At 44.4% G+C, this 17,533-nt stretch overlaps 1 protein-coding gene across 3 annotated transcripts in view; it reads left to right on the forward strand.

Annotated features, from left to right (window-relative positions):
* PIK3R6 (phosphoinositide-3-kinase regulatory subunit 6) overlaps positions 1-17,533 on the forward strand; it is a 96,149-nt gene that overhangs the window by 55,686 nt on the left and 22,930 nt on the right. For all 3 annotated transcript variants that reach the window (XM_044298778.1, XM_044298777.1, XM_044298779.1), the window contains 5 exons: positions 433-555; positions 7,002-7,088; positions 10,395-10,486; positions 16,447-16,515; positions 17,347-17,479. In XM_044298778.1, the coding sequence (XP_044154713.1) occupies positions 543-555; positions 7,002-7,088; positions 10,395-10,486; positions 16,447-16,515; positions 17,347-17,479 (394 nt within the window). In that variant the 5' untranslated portion in view covers positions 433-542. The remainder of the gene's footprint in view (positions 1-432; positions 556-7,001; positions 7,089-10,394; positions 10,487-16,446; positions 16,516-17,346; positions 17,480-17,533) is intronic.

Consider the following 17,533-nt stretch of genomic DNA (forward strand, 5'->3'; position numbering starts at 1 on the left):
TTGCAGTGAGACTATCAGGTACTAATCTTTTGTTTTTATTACTTTATTATATTTGGGTAATATTTTTATCCAGGGGCGGAATGGCAACTTAAAGTGGCCCTGGAAAAAACTACTTAAAGTGGCCCCATTTTGTAGTTGGGTCCAAATTGATGGAAGGCAGGGCCAGCAATACCATATTATGGTACATTATACCACCCCAACAGAGCCAAATACTATAGTCCATCACAAAATACTGCCGCCAGCAGCACAAAATACATCCCCAAAAACTTCCACTGGCCGGCCATCAGGAGGGCTGAAGCGGCCTCTTGGGCATCAGCCCAACGGGAAATTTCTCTGTAAGGTCTATGGCTAATCCATGTTTTTATCTATTTCTTGTTAGACTATAGCATGCTACATCAGATGTTGATAACAATTGTGTTTTTTTGTTTGCAGGCTCCTATGAAAACATACAAACCACTGAACCCTGAGGGACAGGACATGTGAATGACCTTGTGGAGCGCTAACCATTCATTAACAAGCATTGGCCAATAAATGCCTTCTCTATGGACCTCTCAGGTAACACATGGTGGGCAGAGTAAAGTACCATCACCACACACATACAGTGTTATGGTAGATGCCCTATGTCTTACCACTTGCCCAAGTAGAAAGGTTCTTCCAGCACACATACTTTTGTGGGATATAAATTGTAATTAAAGGGGTTGTGCAGGGGTTTTATAATGATGACCTATCCTCAGGATAGGTTATTAATATCTGATCGGCGAGGGTTCAAAACCCGGATCCATGTGAGCACTGCTTCCTCTTCATTACCCTGCCCGTCGTCTCGGATGCGATTGTAATCACAAGTACTCATTCCATTCACTTGAATAGAGGAAGTACTTGTACACTGAGCAAAAATATAAACGCAACACTTTTGGTTTTGCTCCCATTTTGCATGAGCTGAACTCAAAGATCTGAAACATTTTCTACATACACAAAAGACCCATTACTCTCAAATATTGTTCACAAATCTGTCTAAATCTGTGTTAGTGAGCACTTCTCCTTTGCCGAGATAATCCATCCCACCTCACACGTGTGGCATATCAAGGTGCTGATTAGACAGCATGAATATTGCACAGGTGTGCCTTAGACTTCCCACAATAAAAGGCCACTCTGAGATGTGCACAGTTTCGCCTTACTTGGGGGGGGGGGGGGGGGTGTCAGAAAACCAGTCAGTATCTGGTGTGGCCACCATTTTCCTCACGCAGTGCAACATATATCTGTCGCATACAGTTGATCAGGTTGTTGATTATGGCCTGTGGAATGTTGGTCCACTCCTCTTCAATAGCTGTGCGAAGTTGCAGAATATTGGCAGGAACTGGAACACGCTGTCGTATACGCCGATCCTGAGCATCCCAAATATGCTCAATGGGTGACATGTCCGGTGAGTATGCTGGCCATGCAATAACTGGGATGTTTTCAGCTTCCAGGAATTGTGTACAGATCCTTGCACTATGGGGCCGTGCACTATCATGCTGCAACAAGAGGTGATGGTCATGCATGAATGGCACAACAATAGGCCTCAGGATCTCGTCACGGTATCTCTGTGCATTCAACCCCCAATAGTGTTGCGTTTATATTTTTGCTCAGTGTAATTATACTGCCATTACAGGGGAGTATTCATTCCATAGCGCTGTACATATAGGGGGTGCACATACATAATACAGACAATTGCACTAAGCATGAACAAGACGAGTTACAAATTGGTACAGAAGGAGTGAGGGCCCTGCCCGTGAGGTCTTACAATCTACATGGTATGGGAGAAGGACACAGTAGGAGAGGGTAAAGTTGGTCATGGTGGTATCGCAGCAGCAGGGTCACTGGTTGTAGGCTTGTCTGAAGAGGTGGGTTTTTAGGTTTCTTTTGAAGGATTCCACTGTAGGTGAGAGTCTGATTTGTTGGGGTAGTGAGTTCTAGAGTATGGGGGATGCACGGGAGAAATCTTGGAGGCGATTGTGGGAAGAGGTGATAAGAAGAGAGCAGAGAAGGCGGTCTTGTGAGGATAGGAGGTTGCGTGTGGGGATGTATCAGGAAAATAGCTCAGAGATGTACGGAGGGGACAGGTTGTGGACGGCCTTGTATGTATTTGTTAGTATTTTGAACTGAATTCACTGAATTCGCTGGGCAATGGGGAGCCAGTGAAAGGATTGGCAGAGGAGTAACAGGGTGAGAGGTGGATTAGGCAGCCAGCAGAGTTGAGGATAGATTGAAGGGGTGCGAGAGTGCTAGATGGAAGGCTACAGAGAAGCATGTTGCAGTAGTCTAGGTGGGAGATGATGAGGGTGTGTACAAGCATTTTCGCAGACTCAAAGTTGAGGAAAGCGCGGATGCGGGAGATGTTTTTGAGTTGGAGGCGGCAGGTGGTGGAAAGGGCTTGGATGTGCAGTCGGAAGGAGAGGGCAGAATCCAAGATCACTCCAAGGCAACAGACTTGGTTGACTGGGAAGAGTGTGCAGCCATCGATCGTTATAGATAGGTCTGTTGGGGGGGGTTGAGCAAAATGGGGGAAAGATGATAAATTCTGTTTTATCCATGTTACGTTTTAGAAAGCGAGAGGAGAAGAAGGAGGATATGGAAGATAGGCATTGTGGGATTCTGGATAGTAACGTGGTGATGTCTGGACCAGAGAGGAAGATTTGTGTGTCATCAGCAAAAAAGTGATACTGAAAGCCATGGGACTCTATGAGATGTCCCAGGCCGAAAGTGTAGATAGAGAAGAGCAGGGGTCCTAGGACAGAGCCTTGCAGGACACCAACAAAGAGGGAATGAGACTAAGAGGTGGTGTGAGAGTGGAAGACGCTAAACGTCCAGTCTGTGATGTATGATGTGATCCAGGATAGGGTCAGTTCAGTGATGCCAAAGGATGAGAGAGTTTGTAACAGAAGGGAGTAGTGGACAGTGTCAAAGGCAGAGGACAGGTCAAGGAGAAGGAGGACAGAGTAATGTTTTTTGGTTTTGACTGTTAGTAGGTCATTGGTGACTTTGGTGAGGGCAGTCTCAGTTGAGTGGTGGGGTCGGAAGCCAGATTGTGGCCGGTCAAAGAGGGAGCAGGAGGAGAAATAAGAGGACAGTTCAGAATGGACATGTTGTTCAAGCAGCTTTGAGGCATATGGAAGAAGTGATATGGGGCGATAAATGGACAAAGAAGATGGGTCAAGTGAAGGTAACAGTAGTTTAAAACCAGAGGAGAAAACACCAGAGGTTAGTGATAGGTTGAAGAGATGAGTTAGTGCTAGGATAAACACTGTGGTGAGGTTAGGGATAAGGTGGGATGGGATTGGGTCAAGTGCACAGGTGGTGAGATGTGATCTGGAGAGTAGAGTGGAGAGTTTTTCTTCTGTAATGGTGGAGAAGTGGGTTTTGGGAGAAGAGGACTGAGCAGTTGTGTAGAGGTTCTGTGGGGACTGTGAACTGAAGCTTTCTCTGATGTTGACGATCTTTTCTTTGAAGTATGTGGCAAAGTCCTCAGCTGAGATGAGAGGAGAGGGTGGGGGTGCTGGTGGACGGAGAAGGGAGTTAAAAATGTTATGTGGGGGACAGGGAAGAGTGAGGATCAGCGAGTGAGGATTTGAAAATGAGGAAGGATTGCTTGTATGTGGTGAAGTGATCCTTGGAATGGTATTTCTTCCATCGCCATTCAGCAGCCCTGGAAGCTTGTCTGAGTTTTTTGGTCAAGTTGGTGTGGCGGGTTGTCTGTAGATTTTTTGGGTTTTGTCATGTGTGTGAGGGGGCAACAATGTCCAGAGCTGTACTTATTGTGGTGTTATATAGGGTGGATGCAGTATCTGGGTCTTGGAGGGAACAAATCAAATGGTAGAGAGTGGCAGAAGAGAGTCAGAAAGCAAGCAAAGGTCGAGATGTTTAAAGTTCCTGCAGGGGTGTGCTAGTGTGTGGACCGGGGGAGCAGCAGAAGAGACGAGTGAAGAGAAGGTGAGTAGGTTGTGGTCAGATAGGGGGAGAGGCGAATTAGAAACGTTAGATAGGGAGCAGAGGCGGGTAAAGATAAGATCCAGAGTGTGACCATCTCTGCGGATGGGAGCAAAAGACCACTGTGAGAGGCCAAAGGAGGAAGAGAGTGATAGGAGTTTAGAGGCGGCTGAGTGGCAGGTGTCCATAGGGATGTTGAAGTCACCCATAATGATAGTGGGGATGTTGGAAGAAAGAAAGTGTAGGAGCCAGGTGTTAAAGTGGTCAACAAAGATGGTGGCTGGGCCTGGGGGGTGATAAATGACAGCTACTTGGAAGTTTCGAGGGAGAGTAGATGAGAACAAAGTGTACTTCAAATGAAGTGAGTGTAATGGAAGGTGGCAGTGGAGTTGGGCTGTAGGAGCAGGTGTCTGATAGGAGAAGACCAACTCCTCTACCATGTTTGCAGCCGGGGCGGCGGGTGTGAGCGAAATAAAATCCGCTATAAGAGAGTGCAGTAGGGGAGGAGGTCTCAGAGGGTGTCAGCCATGTTTCTGTGAGACGCAGAGAGGAAAGTTTTTTAGAGATGAAGAGGTCATGAATGTAGGACAGTTTGTTACAGACAGAGTGTGCATTTCTTAATGCTCCTGCAAGAGGAACCAAAGGAGCAGGGGTCAGAGGAATGGTTGCAGTAGGAGGTAGAGGTGATAGTGGGGATTTTGGATGTGGGGGTATTTCAGGAGGTTTTGGAAAAGTTGGAAGAGTAAGATGAAAGATTGAAACATTGTTTGCATTAACTATTTCTGTCATTACCTTTGGTCCCCTTATGGCTCCATTCTGGTATAATTCGGTATGTGCACTTAAAGAGTTGCACTTGAAAGATGTTGCATTGAAAAGACCAAGGTCTGAAAGACCGAAGGACATAGACTCATACCACTCAGTGTTTAATCAGGTGTGAACAAGAGGGGAGGGGGCTACATTTGGCCTAATCAAGGGAGCATCAGATACAGTCACAAGAAATAATAAATATAAACAAATACTCAATAAGTCCAGCAGGGAAAGAGACATTAAAAGTTCAATGCAGACATACAGGGGATTAGAAGGAAAGATGAGGGGTGTGGACAATATCAGACTCTGGAAAAGTTGGGTGCAGCAGTTAGGTTCTATATCATTGGGTGTCAGACCCCCACAAAACATAATTGCCGATCAGCTATTTGAAGAGGCAGCGGAGGCCCGGGGGCACCTCCAGCAAACCAAACACGGCGCCACAGAGTGGATAATGGTTGTCCTTGGTATTGCAGCATAGCCCCATTCACTTGAATGGGACTGAGCTGCACCTAGGCCAGGGATCAGTAATCTTCGGCACCCCAGCTGATGTGAAACTACAACTCCCACCCTTCACACTTACTCGCCTGTTCTTGTAACTCCCATAGAAGTGCTGAGGATTCTGGGAGTTGTAGCCTGAAGGTCTTTTCTTTGACTGAAACATTCTTTGTATGATGTGATACTGCATGTATAAAAGCTATGATACTATTCTATCACTTCATGATCAGAGGATGATTCTCACACGAGTCTTGTACACTTTATAAATTATTCATATATTTTACATAAGAGAATGCATATGTTCAGACTGGTGCCTTCCCCTAGGCTTATGACATCTATCTACCCTGCACCTATAATTTATAATGGTGCAGTGCTGGATCCATCAGACCACAATGGGCAGAATAGCACTGCATGTACTGCTTTGTTTTACCTCAAATGTGACAGAATCTGTCATGGAGATATGAATTTGGACCTAAATAGCATAATGCCTGGTAGGGCTGACACTGCTGATTAAAAGCACTCTTTCCTTACAGTATGTTGATCTGTTGGGCCATTACAGCACAAATGTTGTCTCAATGCATATGCAAGTGAAGGCTTCCATGCACCGAGGGCAGGCCCTAGCCATTTGGTGCATCTTAGCATCTCCACTCCGCAGTGTTGACCCACTTAACTTGACAGGGTTGAGCAGCAGCATCAGCAGTGTCAGGTGAGCTAATGCTGCTGACGCCTGACCCTATCAGGGGGTACTGTCTGGCATTGCAGAGGAGCTGAGGTGCACAGAGTGGCTAAGGCCCACCCTTGGTGCACTTAAGAATAAGAAAGGTATGCTTTCTGTCAGCAGGATCAACCCTACCAGGTGTTACACCTGGCTTATTAGTTTTGATCCTGCAGACAGATGCTCTTTAAACAAGTTAAAGTGCCTTCATGCTTTTGGATTGTGGTTTGAAACCTGACAGCTCTAATTTCAGATGATGGCATCAAACTACCGGCTTCATCAATAAAGTGCAGCAACACTGATAAAGACATATTTATGATTTAAAGGGTAACTGTCATGTTTTCATTTAAAAAAAAATCTATTTTAGCATATGTTACTGCTGCAGCAGCATTATGCATAAAGCAATCTTTAGTTTCTTCACATACCACTGTTTTCCTTGAGTTTTCCCTTAGTTACGTCTGTTTAAACATTTACAATATGAGGACCTTCTCAAGATGGCTCCTCTGCCAGTTCTCTGAGGCCAAAACTGCTTTCCCTCACTTCCCATACACACTTGCTGTAGCCAGCAGCTCCCTGCCAGACAATCAGATTAGATTACTGAGAGACATGCCTCCTCACTCTGAAGCCTAATGCAGGCATGCAGTGTGAAGGACTGCCCTTCTGTCTTCTGTTTACACTGAAGGGAAGACAGACAAGCCATAGCAACTGTCTTTTAAGGGAGCAGTGGAAAGGGACAGAGGACAATAATGAAAGCTGTTATTATAAGGTAATTATAGATCTTTTGACAATCATTGACAGACTAACTCAGGTATACATGCCTAGCTCTAATAAACTAGCAAATAAAAAAATTATGACAGTTACCCTTTAATCTCACACCAAAAGAAAACATTAGTCTTCATGGCGCCCAATGCTAACAAGAAAGTAGATTACCATCCAACGTGCCGATGCCAACATTAACGTAAGTTGGAAATCCTTCGAACAGTCTAAACAGACGGCCATGTTTTTTTTTTGTCATTCTCAGCGACTGAGGCAGATATGGTTTTTCAAAAGGTTCAAGCGATTCTTCGAGGCCTTGATATTCAACATCCAACACGGCAATCTGACCCAGGTAAACAACCAGTACTGAAGAATAATGACCACAAATCCAACCAAAAATGAATAAGTAGATCAGTAAAACTGGAGGAAAAAGTAGCTCACCAGTCAACTAAACACCAGCTGAATCAAAATGTGAGATAATGTAAAGTAATATCAATTGCTCATCAGTCAAAGAGCCATGTCCGATCAAGTCATATGATAGAGGCCAATAGAACTTTAAAACGGTTTTCCAAGACTTTAATACTGATCACCTATTCTCAGGATAGGTCATCAGTATCTGATCGTGGGGGTCCGACACCAATTCGATTAGCTGTTTGAGAAGATAACGGCCTTCCTGTGAGCCTATTCAGTTGAATGGGGCTGAGCTGTGCCTAGGCCACATGACCGATGAACGTGATGTCACGTGGTCTAGGTAAAGCTGCCAGTGCCGATGCCCTCTCAAACAGCTAATCGTCGGGGGTCCTGGGTGTCGTACCCCCACCGATCAGATACTGGTGACCTATCCCGAGAATAGGTCATCACTATTAATGTCTCGGATAACCCCTTTAAAAAACGCTAGCGTCCCCTTAGGCTAGTGATACTATCTTCTCATACTTCTCTATAACCTGTGCATACTTAGGCCTCATGCACACGACCATATGTATTTTGCGGTCCACAAAAAATACGGATGACATCTGTGTGCCTTCTGTATTTTGTGGAACAAAACAGATGGCCCCTAACTAGCAAAACCATTAACAGATTAATTTAACCAATCACTGGCAACAGGAGTCGTCCCAGAAGATTGGAAATTAGCAAATGTTGTGCCGATTCACAAGAAAGGTAGTAGGGAGGAATCGGGCAACTATAGGCCAGTAAGCCTGACATCAATAGTGGGGAAATTAATGGAAACCATACTTAAGGAGAGGATTGTGGAACATCTAAAATCCCATGGATTGAAAGATGAAAAACAGCATGGGTTTACTTCAGGGAGATCATGTCAAACTAATCTTATTGATTTTTTTGATTGGGTGACTAAAACAATAGATGGCGGAGGTGCAGTAGACATCGCTTATCTAGACTTCAGTAAGGCTTTCGATACTGTTCCACACAGAAGGCTCATCAATAAATTGCAGTCTTTGGGCTTGGACTCCCATATTGTTGAATGGATTAGGCAGTGGCTGAGGGACAGGCAACAGAGGGTTGTAGTCAATGGAGTATATTCAGACCAAGGTCTTGTTACCAGTGGGGTACCTCAGGGATCTGTTCTGGGACCCATATTGTTTAAAATCTTTATCAGCGAAATTGCAGAAGGTCTCGATGGTAAGGTGTGTCTTTTTGCTGATGACACAAAGATTTGTAACAGGGTTGATGTTCCTGGAGGGATACACCAAATGGAAAAGGATTTAGGAAAACTAGAGGAATGGTCAAAAATCTGGCAACTAAAATTTTATGTGGATAAGTGCAAAATAATGCACCTGGGGCGTAAAAACCCAAGAGCAGAATATAAAATCAGTGATACAGTCCTAACCTCAGTATCTGACGAAAGGGATTTAGGGGTCATTATTTCAGAAGACTTAAAGGTAGGCAGACAATGTCATAGAGCAGCAGGAAATGCTAGCAGAATGCTTGGGTATATAGGGAGAGGCATTACCAGTAGAAAGAGGGAGGTGCTCATGCCACTCTACAGAGCACTAGTGAGACCTCATTTGGAGTATTGTGCTCAGTACTGGAGACCATATCTCCAGAAGGATATAGATACTCTAGAGAGAGTTCAGAGAAGAGCTACTAAACTGGTCCATGGATTGCAGGATAAAACTTACCAGGAAAGATTAAAGGACCTTAACATGTATAGCTTGGAAAAAAGACAAGACAGAGGGGATATGATAGAAACTTTTAAATACATAAAGGGAATCAACCAGGTAAAAGAGGAGAGAATATTTAAAAGAAGAAAAACTGCTACAAGAGGACATAGTTTTAAATTAGCGGGGCAAAGGTTTAAAAGTAATATCAGGAAGTATTTCTTTACTGAGAGAGTAGTGAATGCATGGAATAGCCTTCCTGTAGAAGTGGTAGCTGCAAATACAGTGAAGGAGTTTAGGCATGCATGGGATAGGCATAAGGCCATCCATTATATAAGATAGGGCCAGGGGCTATCCACAGTATTCAGTATATTGGGCAGACTAGATGGGCCAAATGGTTCTTATCTGCCGACACATTCTATGTTTCTATGTTAATAGAATAGTACTATCCTTGTCCATAATGCGGACAATAAGAGGACATGTTCTATTTTTTTACGAAACGCAAATAAGGAAACCGAGAGCACACAGAGTAACTTTTGTTTTTTTTTGCGGACCCATTGAAGTGAATGGTTCCGCATACGGTCCGCAAAATAAAAAGGAACGGACACGGAAAGAAAATATGTTTGTGTGCATGAGGCCTTACTTTAATGTTTCTATTTGATCTTCATTGGTTCTAAGTTTTTTATAACAAGCTGATAAGTCCTAGAGTCCAAACTCCTAGGGATCCTAACGGTGGCCGTACACATTGAGTAGAAGTAGGCTCATGGTTAAACATTACGCTCAAGCAAAAATGCACATTTTTATCCATACTGGCTGTTATAGTCATTAACTGGGAACGTTCTTTGTAAAGTTCATTCATGGACTAGCAACCATCGAATTAAAAATGTTAACACCTGCCAGATGTAATAGTGCGTCATCGCTCAGCTAAAACCATCATTCATTGTTGAATTGCATCCAACAACGTTTTGTTGAAATTTAACTGTTTTGATCAGTTTTATACTAATGTACATGGTCACCAACTATCTCCAGAACGGGGCACCCAAAGTGAAGGGAAAGCAGGCGCACATGTACAGGTCACTATCCATTCACTGCTATGGAAGTTCTGACAATAGCGGAGCTTGGCGAGCTCTGCTCCACTTCAAGGGCCCCCATTCCCAGAGGTGGCACCTGCACCTAAATGACATTTGTGGCATCTTCTCCAAATGTGATACACAGAGTGGCAGGATACCAGCCTAGTAAGCCTACAGATACCGGGGAATTATCTATAGGTCTAAAATGTAATCCTTTATTATGAGGTCTTAAATAATTTAGAAAGCAGCAGTAGGGTATGATGTAAGCCTCTGTGGGAGTGAAGTATGGTTATCCCATGTGGGGTGGATTTTAAGAAGAATTTTACCTTGGGTTCACTCTTAATGACTGGCTAGCAGAACATATCAGGAAAAAAATATATGTATGGACAAAGCAAAGAGATAAGTGTGTCTATAACATAACAGAAACGTGAGGTCACTGCCTTATAACACTCAACATATGTTCTGTGACAGGTATGCTGAGATGGACCCTGCACAAGAGCTTGGATCGCAACCCAAACAGTGGGAATATTATGGTTGGAGTTCTCATTAAAGAGTTGGAGAAGGTATGAACACTCAACAGACAGAAACCCTGGAATTCTTCCTATATTGTCCTATAGACGGGAAGCCAGGCTGTAGAATGGTGGCCAAGGGTACGGCCGGGTGCCACGGGTATCTGCATGTGGCCATGCCACACCCTCCTACCACAGCCAATCAGCACATGATTTTACTGCAACGGCACATGAACTGAATATATAATGCTTCGTTCACACTTCAGTGTTTGGTCAGTGATTTCCATTTAGTGATTTGTGAGCCAAAACCAGATGCGGGTCAAAACCACAGAACAGGTGCAGATCTTTCCATTATACCTTATCTCTGTGTAGGCTTCTTTTCTGGTTTTGGCTCACAAATCACTGGTGGAAATCACTGACCAAACACTGAAGTGTGAACGAGGCCTAAATGCCCTGTGCTCAAGTGCTATACATAATTAGAAGAAAATGTATGTGGGGATGATACATTGTACAATGGGGGAGGGAAACACACAAGCAAGGTGTAATTGTCCCAGAGGCACATGCAAGTCTTTATGACTTAACCTAGTGGGTAGAATCTAGTCCTTGGTGACCAAATGGGCTGTTGAGCCCAGTGCCCGGGGGCACGTTTACCAATTCCTGGTTAGTATCCTGTACACGATGATCCGCTCACTGTGTGACGGCATATAGTTGTGTGTGATGGTACAAATGTCGCACCACCCAGTGCGGTATAATTAGGTCTCAAGTGAACATTTGACAGAACATCCAGTTTCCAGACCCTGTTGGTCTCCATGAACTGCAATAAGTCCCAGCTATTCGGCAGATGCCCATTAGCACTATCATCAGGGGCAGATGTTGCATTTATGAGGCCCCAAGCAAAGTTGTCTGGATCCTCCTTCACACCCTACGCTCCGCCCCATCACACTGCTATGCTCTGCCAACTGCATGCTAGGCTCCACCCCATCATACTGCTATGCTCTGCCCACTGCATGCTAAGCTCCGCCCCATCACATTGCTATGCTCTGCCCACTGCATTCTAAGCTCCGCCCCATCACACCGCTATGCTCTGCCTCTGCCTACTGCATGCTAAGCTCCGCCCCATCACACCGCTATGCTCTGCCTCTGCCTACTGCATGCTAAGCTCCACCCCATCACACTACTATGCTCTGCCCACTGCATGCTAAGCTCCACCCACTGAATGCTAAGCTCCTCATCACACTGCTATGCTCTGCCCACTGCATGCTAAGCTCCCCCATCACACTGCTATGCTCTGCCCACTGCATGCTAAGCTCCGCCCCATCACACCGCTAAGCACTGTCCTCGTCAGACCTCTAAGCCACACTCTCTGCTTAGTAGTGCAGCCTGGGTACTTCTGTTATTGCTCTACAGCTGGAAAGGGCCCCCTTCGGCCCCTGTGTAGCTGAACCAGCTGCACACTGGTTATAGACACCCCTTTGGTCATTTTTTTTTCAGCTAACCACTTGTGGCCAGGAGAAGGGGGGTGCCATGATCTCCAAGCATTTGCCTGGTATATTCCACCACTGAGTGTATGATATTTAGTCCCTGGTGACCCAGCGTGATAGCAGCTGCCCCCTGTTAACCAGCGGCATGCATCTAGTCAGCAGTGATGCACTTAGAGCAAATACTCTACAGTGACCCATGACGGGGGTATTGGTTATCTGCCGTCCGACCCCTACCACACCCCTTTTCTTTACCAAGTTCCCGAAACTAACTCCACCCATCTCTCAACTCAACCTGCCCCCAAATGACACACAGACACCGATCTTGGAATAAATCGGCCACATCAGCCGTCTTTTATTAACAAATAAACATAACATTTAATAAATAACAATTCCCCCCCCCCCCCCCAGGGGAGGTCCTTGAAGCCCCCAAACAACTGCAAAAACCCCACTGAGTGAGCCATCTTGCCTCCAGCCGTTGCCCTCCAGCTCAGAAGCACCACTGAATGGCCCCTTTAGAATCCGTCACCACTGGGAGTCCAGCCCCAACCATGGAGCCCTCCCAGCATCCTCCTCTGTGAATATGACCAACTTCAAGGACCTTCCACCGCCACAGCCACCGTGACACCTACACAGCCCTACCTGCCCTTCTAGACACTAAAACTCCTCCCCCTAAACCTACAACAAAAGGGAGGGTGGGCGGGAGTTCACCTCAGGTTTTACCCAAAATGGCCCCCGTCCTCCACTCTGCTACCCTATTTAACCCCTTGACCACACCCCTACACTCAAACCACCCAATCATCCTTTTCCCAGATTCCTCCTCCCATCTCCACTAAACTCTATCTAACCCACTACCAGGGGTCTCCCTAAACCAAACCCCCGTCATGATGCCCTCCCCTAAGGCTACGCCCTTCAGTCCGGCCATAACTGTATATTATCATCCTATGCAAGCACTGACAAAGCAGAGTGGATCAGTGAGATAGTATTCAGTTCCTAGTGACCCAGTGAAGTCACCCGGGACCTCCATCAGCATCCAGACACTGCTGCACTATTCTCCTATGCAGTCGGTATTGCCTTTTTGTCTGCAATTACGACAACTCGTAATTATTTGCAAGAGGCTAGCCTTTCCAGAGAAGTATAAAGCAGAAGGCAGAGGTGTCTTTTTGGGGTTTGTTAGCTAATTAGCATTTCCTGAAAGCTCAGAGTCTGTGGAAGGAAATATTCCCCATGAGGTTGGTTTACAGAACAGAGTAAATTACTTTTGGTCACTAAGAAGAATCTCTATGAAAAACAGGAAGAAAATACAGTAATTTCCAGAAAGCAGTGGCCAAGCAACTTCTCTGACAAGAATTGTGTGCACTCCATGTGCAAAAATCTAGTACTTCCCATTAGACATACAAAAATTCACTATTTTTGGTGGAGTAAAGGTTGGTGTTCTGCACGACCTACTTACCCATAGTACATTGAACGCATGCACAAACGTATGACAGTTCATGTCCCCAAATAGCAGACGCCTTACAGAAAGCTGTGTTTTTAGTAGACAGTACAGACAATATTTTCCCATTTCATCAGTATCCACTTTCAGATCAGTTTACAGCCATTCTCAGATTTACCATCTGTTCAAAAGGTGGTTTATAAAGACATAGTTGGGGAGAGACACCAGTCCGTCCAGTTTAACCTGTCAACCCGCAACATTGAGAGGAAGGCAACAGTCCATATGAGAAAATAAAAAAATCCTTCCTGACTCCAAGTGTGATCTGAGCAAAGTACCAAATCACTGGGAAAAAATAGGATCCTGTAAAAAAAAAAAAAAAAAATTCTGTGCATCAGTTGTGCACATTTGGCATCTTTATGAGCCATTTCCATCTGAGATAGTTTTTTAGGCTACTTGCACACTAGCGTTTTTTGCGGATCCGTCATGGATCTGCAAAAACACTTCCGTTACAATAATATAACCGCATGCATCCGTCATGAACGGATCCGGTTGTATTAGGTCTTCTATAGCCACGACAGAGCCATCTTGAACACTATTGAAAGTCAACGGGGGACGGATCCATTTTCTATTGTGCCAGATTGTGTCAGAGAAAACGCAGGCAGGCAGCGTTTTGGTGTCCGCCCCCTGAGCGGAATGGAGACGGAACGGAGGCAAACTGATGCATTCTGAGCGGATCTTTTTCCATTAAGAATGTATTAGGGCAAAAAATGATCCGTTTTGGACGCTTGTGAGAGCCCTGAACGGATCTCACAAATGGAAAGCCAAAATGCGAGTGTGAAAGTAGCCTTAGATGTGTGCATGCAGGACTTTTTTTTTCTAAAAAAACGGATCTCAGGTGGAAATGACTCAAACGGATGTCGAATGTGCACAACTGATGCACAGGATCCTGTTTTTTTTTAAATGGTGATATGAACCCAGCCTTTTATACTGGCTCTCTGTAATAATAGGTCTTTCCAGAAAGACATTAAGACGGCTTTAAAATTCTGTGCATCCATGATGGTACACACAAGTCTTTATGACTGTAATCACTTTAAAGGTTATGCACACCTTCGGGGCAATCTTTTATGTAACTGGATCAAGACTCACCCTCTCTAGGGATAGGTATTACTATAGTAATTTAATTCAGCATTGCCACCCTGGCTTCATTATACCCTAGTTGCCCTAGACATTAATGCTATAAAATTTTACTTTTAATACATTGCTTTCAAATCAATTCATTAGTTCTGTGCTATGAGCGCTGCTCCATTAGAACTAGCTAATTGTGTATTTTGATATCTGGTCACCTTCCTATCCCTGTATTCTGATACTTCGTCAGTTAAGCTGCATTTACAAAAGCCAATAATCGTCCAGATTATCGGGAACAACCCATGTAAATGTGCCGCCGATCACCCGGTGATCCTGTCGTTCATGCAGGCACCACCTCCACCGATCATAGTTTCTGGGCAGCAGATTGTGTGGTCTAAACAGCGATCTGCTACTGAGAAGCCTCGATTCTGTATGAGGACAAGGGATCACAATAGCCACCCCCCATCCTCATACTGTGGAGGTGATCGCTCCATGTAAATGCATTGGTCTCCTTCACTGAACGAGCAGCTAACCCTCAGAATCATCCTGTGTTAGTCCTCCTTTACTTTCACTGACAAATCATTCATTACTGATGAGTCAGTGAAAGTAAAGACTAAGCGTCAGAAGGTAGGGATAGGAAGGCGATCAGGGGAGTGCACCTTCTCCTGCAGGATATCAGAATACACAGACTGTAAGCGTTAGCTAGTTTTCATTTTTTTTTTTAGGTTAAATAAATATTTTTTTAATGGGCAAGCCGAGGACGATAAGCAGCTGACATATGACTGCACTTAAAATGTGATAAGACAATGTAATATAAACAGATTTTCAAGCTTTCTGATATCTGGTCATGTCTCCGACCAGTTGACAGATGCACACTTATATCATTAAGAAGTGACTGAAGCTCTGCCCTTGCTTTGACTGTATAATTCGAGGATGCACACAAAATAAAGTATCATGAATAACAGGACTAAGTATCCTACGTATACAAGGGTGTATATCACCTAAGTTGTTAATTCATGTACTGCTTTCAAAGCAGTTTTCCCGGTAGAATTCTTCTTGTAAGAATATGGCTCAGAAGGAGGTTCAAAATAAAAAAAAGAATCATTACTCACTCCATGGATCCCCCCAACACTGCTCCAGTCCAATGGTGAAACTACTAGGAAAGGCCCGCTCAGCCAATCGCTGGCAGAAGTAGTGGCGTGCCTCTGTCAATGACTGGCTGACCGGCCCTTTTATGGTATGTTGAGTCATGACGTCTATAGCATTGGGGACAGGAGCATTGTCTGAAAGTCAGCGTCGAGGGGGGAGGGAAATTGGTGGAGGTGAGTAATGACTCTTAACATGTCCTGGCCCAAAAGAGTGGGGTATTTCAGTGATAACAAACAAGGGTGCAAATGACAGCTGTCAGCAATACCTACATTTTATTAACGTTCCTTCACTTAACGTTTTTAATAATTCTGGGACTTCTTGTCCCTTTCTCTCTTTTTGGAATTTCATATTCTAGCTGATCTCAACATGGAAGGAAACACCCCCCTCACTTCTTTGTCGAGATGTCAGCAGAGCATGTATCCCAGGAGTTGGGCTTTCTACTATATAATGTTCCAGGCCACGCTGCTTGGGTTCTCCCTCTCATCACCCTCATCATACTGTACTCATACCTACCCCTATAGCGGTACCACTGTATTGGTCTGTTCACGGCACATGGTGACCATTGTGCAGAACGAATGAAAGTAATAAAGGGGCCAAAAAGTCCTGGAATGATTAATAGGGTTTACTGAATGGTTATCTGTAAAATTTATTTCTAGTAGTTGTCACTTGTGCGATAATTTCCTTTTCTGCTGGAATACCCCTTTCATATGGAAAATGCATGAATTTTCTTATGTTCTACGCCAAATTTTACAATTAACACACATTCATCAGATAAAGCCATCATTTCTGTGTTTTGAAGTAATGCAGTTTTTGTACTGTCATTCTAGGCAGAACAAGAAGACAACCTGCATTATATCATCCCTTTACTGCACACGCTTATGTACGCCATCACAAAGGTACAGTAGACAGTGACAGGGTATGCATACAATTGCCGCCAAAATCTCCTGTCATGTGGGTATTTGATTATAATCTAATTAATTATATACAATCATTAACTACTAAAAAGTGCCTTAGATGTATTCACTTACTGGTGTGACAGATGGTTACCTCATAATATACACACAAAGATGCCACATGCCGCATGCTAATGAGCTGATTTGAGTCCAGCGTGATGTCAGTGAGTCCAGCGTTTATTTAATTCAGAGCTATAGCCACTCCCCTGCCCACCTGCTGCTGATTCATATGGAAAATAACTGTCAATCAGCAGCAGGTGGGCGAGGAGAGTCAGGAGCTCATAAATATTCAGGACTCAGCATTATCACCTGGAGCTTTTCAATACAAGATGTTGGCAGATTGACTGGGTCAATTAAAGAAAGTGACCCAGCATTTTGCTAAGAGAATCAGTCACTTATTTATGTTGCCCTTAGTTAGGACACCATAAAACTGGTGACAGGCTCCCTTTAAGGTTTGTTTCACACTGGCATTAATGGTAGGATCCATAACTACCGTGTGCAGCCAGAAGTCCGTCTGGCCCCATTCACTATAATGGGACCGGCAGAGATCCGGCCACAGCAAATATGCTTACAGCGTTTGTTGTCTGGCCTCCTCTCTGCATATTTGCCGTGCTGCAGCCGGATCTCTGCCGGTCCCCGTTATAGTAAATGGGGCCGGACAGACTTCCAAAAGGGCGCGGCTGCACACTGTAGTTAGAGAACCATTAAAGCCAGTGTAAAAAACTGGCCTACGGAAAAAAACAACCTTTACAGGCCTTGTCATTTACATTTCAGGCTGCATATATCTCTGATGAATTGTATGAACGAGTTTACGTCTTCTGCAAAAAGATACTTACTCTACCAAAGCCATACTGTACGATTGGTCTGGACTATGCGCGAAGACTAAAGACCGAGAAGAAAGTTCCAGGTACATATGATACCATTACTGCATAAGCCCATAATAAATATACTAGCAGACATT

This window comes from Bufo gargarizans, chromosome 6 (genome assembly GCF_014858855.1).
Source record: "Bufo gargarizans isolate SCDJY-AF-19 chromosome 6, ASM1485885v1, whole genome shotgun sequence".
NCBI classification, from domain to species: domain Eukaryota; kingdom Metazoa; phylum Chordata; class Amphibia; order Anura; family Bufonidae; genus Bufo; species Bufo gargarizans.